The 11,345-nt window shown below is 35.9% G+C and overlaps 1 protein-coding gene across 1 annotated transcript in view; it reads left to right on the top strand.

Moving 5' to 3' along the window:
* Positions 1 to 11,345, top strand: part of LOC102498413 (phospholipid-transporting ATPase IB-like) — a 211,413-nt gene that overhangs the window by 179,690 nt on the left and 20,378 nt on the right. The window contains 3 exon segments of the mRNA XM_014592016.2: positions 1,014 to 1,075; positions 6,062 to 6,118; positions 9,661 to 9,768. Of these exon segments, the coding sequence (XP_014447502.1) occupies positions 1,014 to 1,075; positions 6,062 to 6,118; positions 9,661 to 9,768 (227 nt within the window).

Below are 11,345 nucleotides of genomic sequence, written 5' to 3'. Positions count from 1 at the left end.
AATAGCTCACAAGAGACTTTCTGAGGTGAGAGCAACCTTAAACACATCTCAAAACTACCCTGCTGAATTTAATGGTATCTGATGCTTAAGCCCCAGGATATTGTGGAAGCAATTTGCTAGTAATTAGAGAGAGTGATTTTCTGTTACCTGTTTGACGCACTAGATATTAAACCATGTTATTACTTGAGTATGCTATCCGAAGTGGTACTAGATCCAAAATTTTCGTATCAACCAGAGGTCTCCAATATGTATTTGAGAATTTTTAAAAGTGTAAAGAAGATCTGAAAAAATTACTGTAATATTGAGATATTATCCTTTCATAGGATAATAAATTTTACTTAGCAATAGTTGTAGAGAATTATGAAATTCTATCATAATTTCAAGTGATCTGCTAAGTTTATTATTTTAGTAATGTTAGGAAAGAAATTATATGAAAAACATGATAACAAAATTATTAGGGCCAGCCTGTGCCATGGTGTGTGTGACTGCCCAAAATTCTGAAAGGAACAAGACATAGAGGAGAAGGGATTGAGGTGTAGCTACCCACTCCCTCGTGGGGTGAGGAGGTACTTTCTCACTTTCACTCTCGCTCTCTCCCTCTCTGTCTCTCTCTGGCAAGTGCATGTGCCCTACAACAATTGTTTTTAAAAAATCCATTGCTATCTAGCATTACTCATTGGACTCTTTAAACTTTATAGATTCCAAAAGATAGTTTAGATGCATGTGAAACTAGGCTTAATAATCACATTTATATATTCCTTGTGATTTGTTTATCTATTTGTTGCTTAATGTATCTTTAGAGAGAGTAAGAGGTAGAAAAACTGTTACAGATATGATAGACAAAGGAAAGATTGTTGTCACTGACTTATCAGTTTAGAAATATGGTAATCAATAAATATTTTTGAACTGTGGTAAATGATAAATATTTTTGGGTGAGCAAAATAGGTTCCTAATTCAAAAATCTATGTTTCAGGCTTCATAAAGATAAAATAATGACTTTTTTTGCTTTTCAGATGTGGTCTTAAAAGGTGGTTACACTATAGACCATGTGTTTCTTGGAAATTTTATTTATACGGTAAGATAATTTATATGCATGAAATCACTTCTAGTTTCTAATTGAAAAAATTAAGCATTATAAGACACTAACTATCTTGTGAATTTGAAGTCTCTTTCACATTCTAATGCCTTTTCCAAAAAAAAAAATTATAGTGATTGCTTACATATTTGTAGAAATGTGAAATGTATATACAAATGTATGTTTGAACATTTTTGAACATGTGGGGAATGCTGTTTTTTGTTTTTGTTTGTTCAACTTGCTGGCGAGCCCATGTATTTGTGAGAGAAAGGCAGAGAAAGAAAGAGGGGAAATGAGAAAGCACACCCTGTGCAGCACGGCCATGTAGTAATCCCTTTTACTCCATTTCTCTCTCTTTTTGGGATTTGGGGCATGAGCACACGTGCATCCAACATTTTTCAAGCTACTGGTCTGGATCTCAAACTGTGTGGTCAGCCTTGTGGGATCTAGTCCCCTTATCCACGGGCTGACCCAGGGGGATGCTCTTCTACATCTTTTGTTTTGTTTTGTTTTCACAATATTGTACTTGGTGATTATTTCAAATTAGTCCATAAATACCTGCCTTATCCACCATGGACTGCTTGTGTGAATTATTCACTCAACTAGTCGCTCATTAGTGGACTAAGGGTGTTTGTGGTCTTTTGCCATTATGAACAATGCCACAAAGGCTATTTATGCCCATGAGTAAGTGTATCTGTACAGTAAACTTCTTGAGGTATAATTGCTACATCAGAGGGTACTGGAATTTCAAAAGACATCACCAAATATTTCTCCAAAGAATTTGCATGTATTTCATGGTAAGAATATCAGTTTCCCCAACCCCCTTATAGGCAGTGGTCCTATTATACGTTTGGATCCAGTAGGTGAAGTGATATGCTATGACAGGTTTTGCTTTGCATAAGGTTAAAACTGCCCCCCTTTTTGTATGTGTATATGCAAACTGCCTTTTGTTTTACTTTACCAATAATTTCATTGAATTGCTGATCTTTTTCTTAGTAGTAGCCTTTATATATATATATATAATATATAATATATAATTTTATATATATATATATGTTAAGGGTTTTTGCCTTTTTTGTATTTGTTACAAAAATATTTTCTGGTTTAAAATTTTCACTTTTTGTGGCATTTTGTCATATCAATATAGATTCCTCACATTAATTTCATGTCATTAAATCTATTATTTTTTTCTTTATGACTTGTAATTTTTGTATCGACAGCTACAATTAGTAGTTTCTTATTTATAATTCTTTTTTTTTTTTTTTAGAGAGATTTTTTTTTTTTTAGAGAGATTTTTTTTTTTTTAGAGAGATTTTTTTTTTTTTAGAGAGATTTTTTTTTTTTTAGAGAGATTTTTTTTTTTTTAGAGAGATTTTTTTTTTTTTAGAGAGATTTTTTTTTTTTTAGAGAGATTTTTTTTTTTTTAGAGAGATTTTTTTTTTTTTAGAGAGATTTTTTTTTTTTTAGAGAGAGATTTTTTGCTATAGGGTGTGTGCGCTTGTCAGAGAGAAATAAAGTGAGAAATCATCCCCCCTCCCCCTCCCCCAGGAAGGTTGGCCATGACGCAATCTCTTCTGTTTTCCTCTTGGGATTTTGGGTATGCACGCACACAAGCCTGGTGTGAGTTTAAGCCGCTGGGTCCAGGACTCTAACCATGGTCAACTATGTGCAAATCCAGTGACATAACCATTATGCCATCTACTGGTCTCTCTTATTTATAATTCTAAAATTGTAAATACATATTCAATTGTGTGTTATCCCTTTGTATACAAGTAGAAACATATTCTTCTACTTATTATTCTTTTCCTTTACTGCATAGCACAAACCAGTTTTTTCCCATGCAAGAAACAACTTGATGGCCTATTGCCTCTTTTCACATTAGCTGATTTTCTTGATTATTTACCTAAATACTGTCTATTCCTGAACATCAAATGTGGTTAGGTAACATTCTCTTATTTATTTGGATGTGTGCATAGAACAAGTTTCTTTTTTACAAGTCTCTCCACCTCTTCATGCCTTACCTTCTTCTCAATCACAGAAATCAAATACATAAAGTTAGATAGCATTTTTGTTTGTTTATTTCATTCATTCATCAATACTTAGTTAAATGTGTCATGTCCAAAACACTGTGTTGAAACCAAACTACTTGGGTTTTCATAAAATTACTTTCTAGAGAGATGGCACTTGAGTTTCTAGGAAGAATCAGATCTTTCATGCTATTTATAGAGAATATATGTATAAGAGCTTGGGACATAGCACTGATTTTACTCATACATTAAAGAATTTCTAAACAGAGAGGACTTTAATACATATGTACATATATACATACAAGAGATTTCTAGTTAAGATGCCAAAGTAAATCGATCTCATGAAATCTCAATTTCCCAAGAATTAAAAAAAAGTAAAATAAGGGCCAGCAGGTGGTGTGGTGGTTAAGACACTGGACTCCTACATCATCTACCATGGTTCAAGTCCCAGACTGGATGCTTAAAACTCATGCCAGGCGTGTGGTTATGCCCCAAATTCCAAGAGGAGAATGGAGGAAAAGGGATTGCAGCATGATCATCCCCCTCCCTGGGGGTGGGGGTGTTCCTTATTTTTTTTCTCTCTCTTTCTCTGTCTCCTTGTTTCACATGCCCTATAGCAAAAATCTCTCAAAAAGTAAGTAAATAAATAAAACCAAAAAAGTAAAACTCACAACAAAAGAAGTATAGCAAAATTATTCCCCATAGTAACTGAAGAAGGAAAGGAGACTAGACCAATGTTGAAAACCTCAAAATGCGATGCCAAAGGAGAAATAGGAGTTGGCAGACTCGGTATGGTGCATTCACTAACCCACCTCTCTAGGCATGCTGATCCAAAAGTTAGTGAACTAGAGAAAATACTACACCCAATGATAGCCCTCATGGAGTGGAATATTCTTTCAGTAAGGCAGAGTCAACCTTGCTGCTTTCAGGGAATTAAGGAGGTCAGTGCAACTAAAGCACACTGAGAACTGTGCTCTCAGGAGGAGAGGTCCAGGTGTAATGGCAAAGATGAATGAACTCGAAGTAGTAGGACCAGTCCCTGGGAACCTTTAAGGTAAAGCATTCTAGAATAGCCTAGATGAATGATGACGGCTTGCTAGAATATTAATACTGATGTTAGGGAAGTGAACATAATCGAAGATTACTTCAAATGTAGTATCTAAAAAACTCAGTGTATTATGTGTCTATTACTGCATAAGTATTTACCTTGCAACAGAATCAAATTTAATGGAGTGTCGAACCTTTTCTTTTGAGATGAGGAATAAAACAGAGATGCTTTCTTACCACTCCTCTTCAACTTTGAAGTAGAGTTATTAATCAGTGCGATAAGATAAGAAAATGAAATAAGGAGTATCAGCTATGAAAAGAAAAAATCTGTCTTAAAGCTTTGATGATCATGAATATGTACATAGTAAATACAAAAATTTCTATAGGTAAAATATAACAATAAAAAGGGTTGGAAATTTGCTGGATCACTATTTTAAAATCAATTGTATTTCTGGCTCAGCTACAATGCACTGCTCTGCAATGCTGGAGGAACAGGATTGGGATTCCAAGTCAACCTAAAACATGCTGGGTGCCTACACCCATGATCCTGGCAGCCTAGAGACAGGTGTTGAGGTATAGCAAGATCCTTTCAAGGATGCCTCTCTCTCTGTCTCATAAAACAAACAAACAAACAAACAAACAAATGAAACTTAAAAAAGCAATCCCATTCAATAACCAGTAGCAAATATTTAGCAAATTTTAAAAATTTAAATAGAATTTAATAGTATAATATCAAACGTATGAATAAATCTATGAATACTGTTCAAAACATTCTTGAGAAAATTATAAAACTTTATAGGTGACCTTAAGATCATCTAAATGGAGGGACCAGCAATTGGCGTAATGGCTATGTTGCTGGACTCCCATGTAGTCAACTGCAGTTTGAGTCCCAGAACCCATGACTTAAACTCATGTTGGACATGTGCACATGCATGCCCAAGATCCCAAGAGGAAAATGGAGGAGAAGGGATTGTGGCATGGTCATCCCTCCTGGGGACTGATTTCTCGCTGTCTCTCTGTCTCTGTCTTTCTGGTGAGTGCATGTGCCCTATAGCAAAAACCTCTCAAAAAAAGTAATAATCTAAATGGAGAAATAGATCATGTTTATTGACAAGAAGACTCAATATTATGAACAAGTCAACTTGCCTTGACTTATCATAATCCTAAACAAGTGTTCCAGAGCCTTGATGAGATATTTCTAAAATATATATATAATAGTAATGCAAAAGGCAAAAAGTAGGGAAGGCTTTCTGACCCATAACTATTTCAATCTCTTATCAGAAAAGTCATGACATATTTTTCTGTGTTTTTCTATGCAAAAATGCATCTCGACTTTCTCAATGACCCAATATCTTGCTCAACTTTTTTTTTTTTAATGAGAGGGAAGCATATAAATAATTTTTCACAGGATCATGCCATAACATTATCCTCCTGCTCCTCCTAGCAGCCTCCTAGCTAGTTAGGACCGTAGGCAGATACCACCATGCCCCGTGGGTTTAGGTTAGTCTGGGATTTGAACCTGGGTCTTCCATGTGGCTCCAGTATCGCACAGCAATGCCCTTCTGCTTCCATCTCTGTAGCTGGACGACAACTGTATTTTTTATCAATACATTTGATTTTTAGATGAAATCAAACTTGTATGTTATTTATTTTTTTAAAAAAGTAGAACATAGCATTGATTTGTGTCACATATTAAAGAGTTTCTAAACATGGAACATGTACAGGAAAACACTACATCATTCTCCAAACTAAAACCTAGTAGAACATGTAGCAACCTAATGACATCAGATTCCAGGAGACATGGAGGAGAACTGGGGTGGAAGGTCAGGAGAGGAGTGGGAGAACTAGATTCTAATTGAAATTTTTGAATACAGTTTTTCAGTCTTCCTCCCTCCCTTCTTACCTTGCACAGTATGTAGTTGTTACTGTCTGTCTGAAAGCTGGGCTGGAGACCACGTCTTGGACTAAAGTGAGTATTCTTTAGGATTCCTCCTCAATCCAGTGTAGTTCTCTGTATGTTAATTTACTTTTTAAGTTTTAAAAGAATAACATGTTATTTTTCTAATCTCCATATTTTACTTTCTTTTGTTTTTATATTTAAATGATGATTTAAACTGGATAAAGTCTTATTAGTCATCTCTTGATTTTGGGATATTTATTTTTCTGCCTTACGTTGGAAATAGATTCAACTTAGCATGCCATTAGTTGAGATTCTTAATTTACTGTCTTAATTCAAATACAGAAAATTTAGTTAATACGGAGAGAGGAATATTATTATCTGTACTTTCCATTGCAAATAATGTTGGCATTTTAGTTGCTATTCTTTCTGTCTTTATTCTATGCATATTTTTCCCACAAAAATAGGATCAAAATATACCTAATATTTTGCCATTTACTTTTTTCACTTAATAATATATATTTAATACTTTAATTTTTATATCTCATTTAATGGCTCTATTATCTTTTATAACATTAATGTTTATTATTTGCTTTCAGAATAATTGTCTAAACATTTGTCATTATAAACAATTTATAACCAACTGTTATAAGCATATATGTACTTATCTAGCTATGGACATGAGTGATCATTTCCTTAGATTATTATTAAAAATAGAACTTTTGGACAGTTAAGCAGAATTTTATTTTTTTATTTTTTTTAGAGGTTTTTGCTATAGAGCACGTGCGCTCACCAGACAGACAGAGACCGAGAGACAGAAAGCAAGAAATCACCCCCCAGAGGGGATGGCCACACCACAATCCTTCTCCTCCATTCTCCTTTTGGGATCTTGGGCATGCATGCACATGTGCCTGGCGTGAATTTTAAGCCACCGGGCCCGGGACATGAACTGCGGTTGACTACATGCGAGTCCAGTGACAAAGTCATTATGCTAACTGCTGGTCCCAGCAGAATTTTATTTTTTATGAACTTAATTATTTAAATGAATATGTATAAATAAGTACATACGCAGCTATTCATGAGTTATTTACCAACTTGTGCTCAAAATGTTTATGAGACGACATGAAGTTGTATTAGTATATCACTTTTGAAGCATAGCACATATGTCTTCTTTGGTTATAAAATATATCACATATTTCTTTTAATGCCATCCATTTAGATTTCTAACTACTGCTATTTTCCCAGCTAGTCATCAACATTAAGTTGGCACAGAGGATTTCTGCATGAAAATATTTTACTAGCAATTCATAGGGCACATTATTTTTAGGAATGGTTATTACTCCACATTAATAAGACATAAATGTAGAAACAGGTATTTTCTATTTCTCTTTTTACTTGTTAAATACTCTCCAATAAGAGTGATTCTTCAGTCCACAATCACTTATATCCTCATACAGTGAATCTCAGGCGTTTATTCATAAATAGACATGTATTATGTATTTCAAGTCCAAAGCAGACCTAGCAAAAGCCACAGGCTTGGCCTATGACAAACCAGGCTCCTTCCCACCAGTTCTCATGGAGGGTAAGAGGGAGCCTGGGACAAGGCAAGAAAGAGAAGGGACTACCTCCTGCTTTTGCTGTTATGCTACCCTGCCTTTCGGTGTGGGCGCAAGAGGGGCTCTTTGTTGGGGAAGAGGAGGCTGCTGAAAGTCCTGTTTCAGTGCATGGAATGAGCAGGGGCAGAGATATCACAGAATGGGAACTTCTCCAGACCAGACTGGCTTCTAACCCCTGGGGATAGTTCCGACAGAGACCTGTCTGAAAAGGCTAAAGCATACAGAAATGCCTAGAATTGTGCTGACGTATTACACTGACTATAAGAGAACTGTTGCATGAATATGCCTTGAAAGTTTGTTTGTTTTTTGAGAGGTTTTTGCTGTAGGACATGTGCACTCACCAGAAAGACAGAGAGAGACAGATACAGAAAGCAAGAAATCATCTCCCAGGGGGGATGGTCACGCCGCAATCCCTTCACCTCCATTCTCCTCTTGGGATCTTTGGCATGCACGCGCACATGCCCGGTATGAGTTTAAGTCACTGGGTCCAGGACTTGAACCGCAGTCAGCTACATGGGAGTCCAGCAACATAGCTATTACACCAACTGCTAGTCCCCAGCCTTGAAAGTTTTGAATCTTTCAAGTTCCCAGTTTTGAGCTGATGTTCTTCTTTGTCACCTCCTTCATGACCACAGGGAGACCACTCAGGAAGCAAATGCTATTTACTCTAACCAGAGGGAGGAGGAGTCCTTTAGCTAGCGGGTTACTTTAAACAGAGTATAAAAAAATTGCCTCCTATCATGACTTGTAAATATCTATTAACAAATACTTTGAGAGGTAGCAGATTGTTTATTTTCTCAATATATATATTTTTTTGTTCAGACATGATTAAGTCATGAGCAGTGCCTAATTAAATGAGAGCACTTGAGCTCTTAAGAAATCATCTAGTGTAGTGTAGCTACTTGCCTTATTATATAGAGAGGATAAATCTATATACAGCATAGCCCGAAGTTAAAATGGAGATCTTCTAGGTGTTTCCTTCCCGTCCCTCTGCTAACAGAAAACTGTGCTAACACAAAGCAACAGCAGATAAACAGATCAGAAAGGTCTAGCCTCCTTAGTAGAGAATTTGGCACAAGGCCTCAGACCCAGGTACCAATAGTGATCTTTCAGCCAAAGTCTCCACCAGGATTATGCATATAATTCAGATAAAAATCATAACTTCTATCCTTGTCCCAGAACTATTTACACAAAATAAGCATAATATGGTCAAAGTTTTATCTTTCTCTCTTTTTAAGTTTTTTTTTTTTGTCATAGGGCATGTGTGCTCGTTGGAGAGAGACAGAGACAGTGAGAGGGAAAGTGAGAAATCACCCCCCCCGGGGGGGGTGATGGCCATACCACAGTCTCTTCTACATTCTCTTCCCTGGATTTGGGGCATGTGCGCACATGCAACTGGCATGATTCTCAAGCTGCCTGGTACGGGTCTCAAACTGTAATCGGCCATGTGGGAGTCCAGCGCGTTAATCACTACACCACCTCTGGGCCCCAAGTTTTATCTCTCTCAGTGATTTCTGTTCAAACTTTCCTGAAGAAAGCTTTGCATTAATATGGAAGTAGGGGGTGCTTCAAAAAATTAATTTAAAAAATGGAATTAAAGTACAAGTTTATGGTGCCAAGACATTTTTGAAACTCATGCATAGTTGTTTCTCTAATATGCACTTTTCATGGACTTTTTCAAGACCCCTCCTAAGTAGGTATAGCAGATGATCTCATTAAATAACTCATCAATTATTGACCATTTTTACTGGAGACACTGACTGTCACTTGGCTTGGGTGATCAAAGATTCTTTACACCATGGCTCCTTGAGTCTGCACAAAATATTCTGAGAAGGGTGCTAGAAGGAGGTCTCAAATATAAAATAAGTGAGATGGTCAATATCCTCATGTAAGAATGTATGGCCTGGGCAAATGTATTTTGTTAGTTGATAGAGTTTAAATATCTATCTTTCTAAACAGAAAAGACTGAAGTGTTTCCACAATTCTCTTCTTTTACAGTTTAGTCATTTGGCCATTTGGGGAAGCATAATCCTCTGGCTGGTGTTTTTTGCTGTTTATTCTTACTTCTGGCCCACCATCCCCATGGCTCCTGAGATGACAGGACAGGTTAGTCCTGCTAACCATGAGTGTGTTTTGCCTTCCTTGTGAAAACTTATTTTCATTAACAATAAAAGCTAGGTAACCTACTTTCAAAATAATTTGGCAAGAAAAGATAAAATCAATGCTGTTTGAAGTAATTGCTGGTCCAATTAGATTCTGGCTTAGTTATTATAAAGATTGCTTTATATAAAAATCTCATTACTCCAAAGTAACTGTATTAATCACTCTCTAAAATTTGTATCTTTTGTGCATAACTGAAAAAAAGCTGTAATAATGTCTGTATGATCTAAAATAGCTGATGTTGTGATTATATATTTTTATTTAAAGTGCCATGGGCTCAAATAGTTTGATACTTAACAAGGTATGCATAGTAATTAAGAAAACAGAATAGTCATTCTTCAATGCTCCAGACAGAGTACTAGTATAACCGTCTAAACATAATACTTTGAAGTTAACAGGAAACTGTCATTTTACTTATTGAAACTCAGAAACAATGTATTTTCTGGATGTTTACACATATCTATGTATTTTTAAATTTCACTTTGTTTAAGCCACTTGTAGGGGACCAGATGCTCAATGCTTACAAAATGGGTCACAGAATTCCACTGTATTAGAGGTAACCTTGGAACAAACCCAATCAGTTACTTAGTGAAGAAATGCAAGTCTGGTGTTTCCTGCTCAGTCTGTGGGTCTGTCTACAACACAGCCATTCCTTTAAACCCTGGCCTTTCTCCATAGAAACAGGAGAGACTCTCTACCACCAGGCCTGGGGTAGCAAAATACCCAGTAATAAGAATTGTGAGAGATTTCCTGTTTCAGCCATGATCAAGAAGCTAGTCTTGAAATAGTATGACAAAAACTGAACAAATATAAGCAAAGGATTATTTGAAGGCATTGCCAAGAAACCAACAGAGATGATACTCAAGGGTTCATGATTCTTAAAAGAAGATAAATTTTTAGCACTATATACCTATATTTATCTCTACAGAGAACATTCTCAAATCAACAGTCTCTGGTAATATATTAAGAATTAGGAATAAAAGGGGCCAGCAGATGGCATAATGGCATAAAGGTTATGTCGCTGGACTCCCACATAGTCGACCGTGGTTTGAGTCCCAGACCTAGTGATTGAAACTCATGCTGGGCGCGTGTGCATGTGTGCCCAAAATCCCAAGAGGAGAATGGAGGAGAAGGGATTGCAGTGTGGCCATTCCCCCTGGGGGTGATTTCTCCCTTTATGTCTCTCTGTCTCTGTCTCTCCAGCAAGTACACGTCTCTATAGCAAAAAATCTCTCTCTAAAAAAAAAAGAATTAGAAAAAGAAGATTAATGAAACTCAAACTGAGAATGAAAGTTAAAGTTGTATTGCTAAGTATTATGCTATTGAACCATCTTTCTTTGCATTCCTGGAAGAAACACCTATTTAATCAAAATGTTTATTTGGTTGGTTGATTGTAGAAAATACTACTAAATTAATTTAGCTAATACTTTATTTAGATTTATGCATCTGTATTGATTCAGTAATTTTAGGTGTTTTTTTTTTTTTTTTTTTTTTTTTTTTTTTTTGGGAGTTTTTTTTTATTG

This window comes from Tupaia chinensis, unplaced genomic scaffold (assembly GCF_000334495.1).
Source record: "Tupaia chinensis unplaced genomic scaffold, TupChi_1.0 Scaffold000634_1, whole genome shotgun sequence".
Taxonomy (NCBI): Eukaryota; Metazoa; Chordata; class Mammalia; order Scandentia; family Tupaiidae; genus Tupaia; species Tupaia belangeri.
Note: the sequence above shows the minus strand (reverse complement) of the source record. Positions and strands in the feature narration are given on the sequence as shown.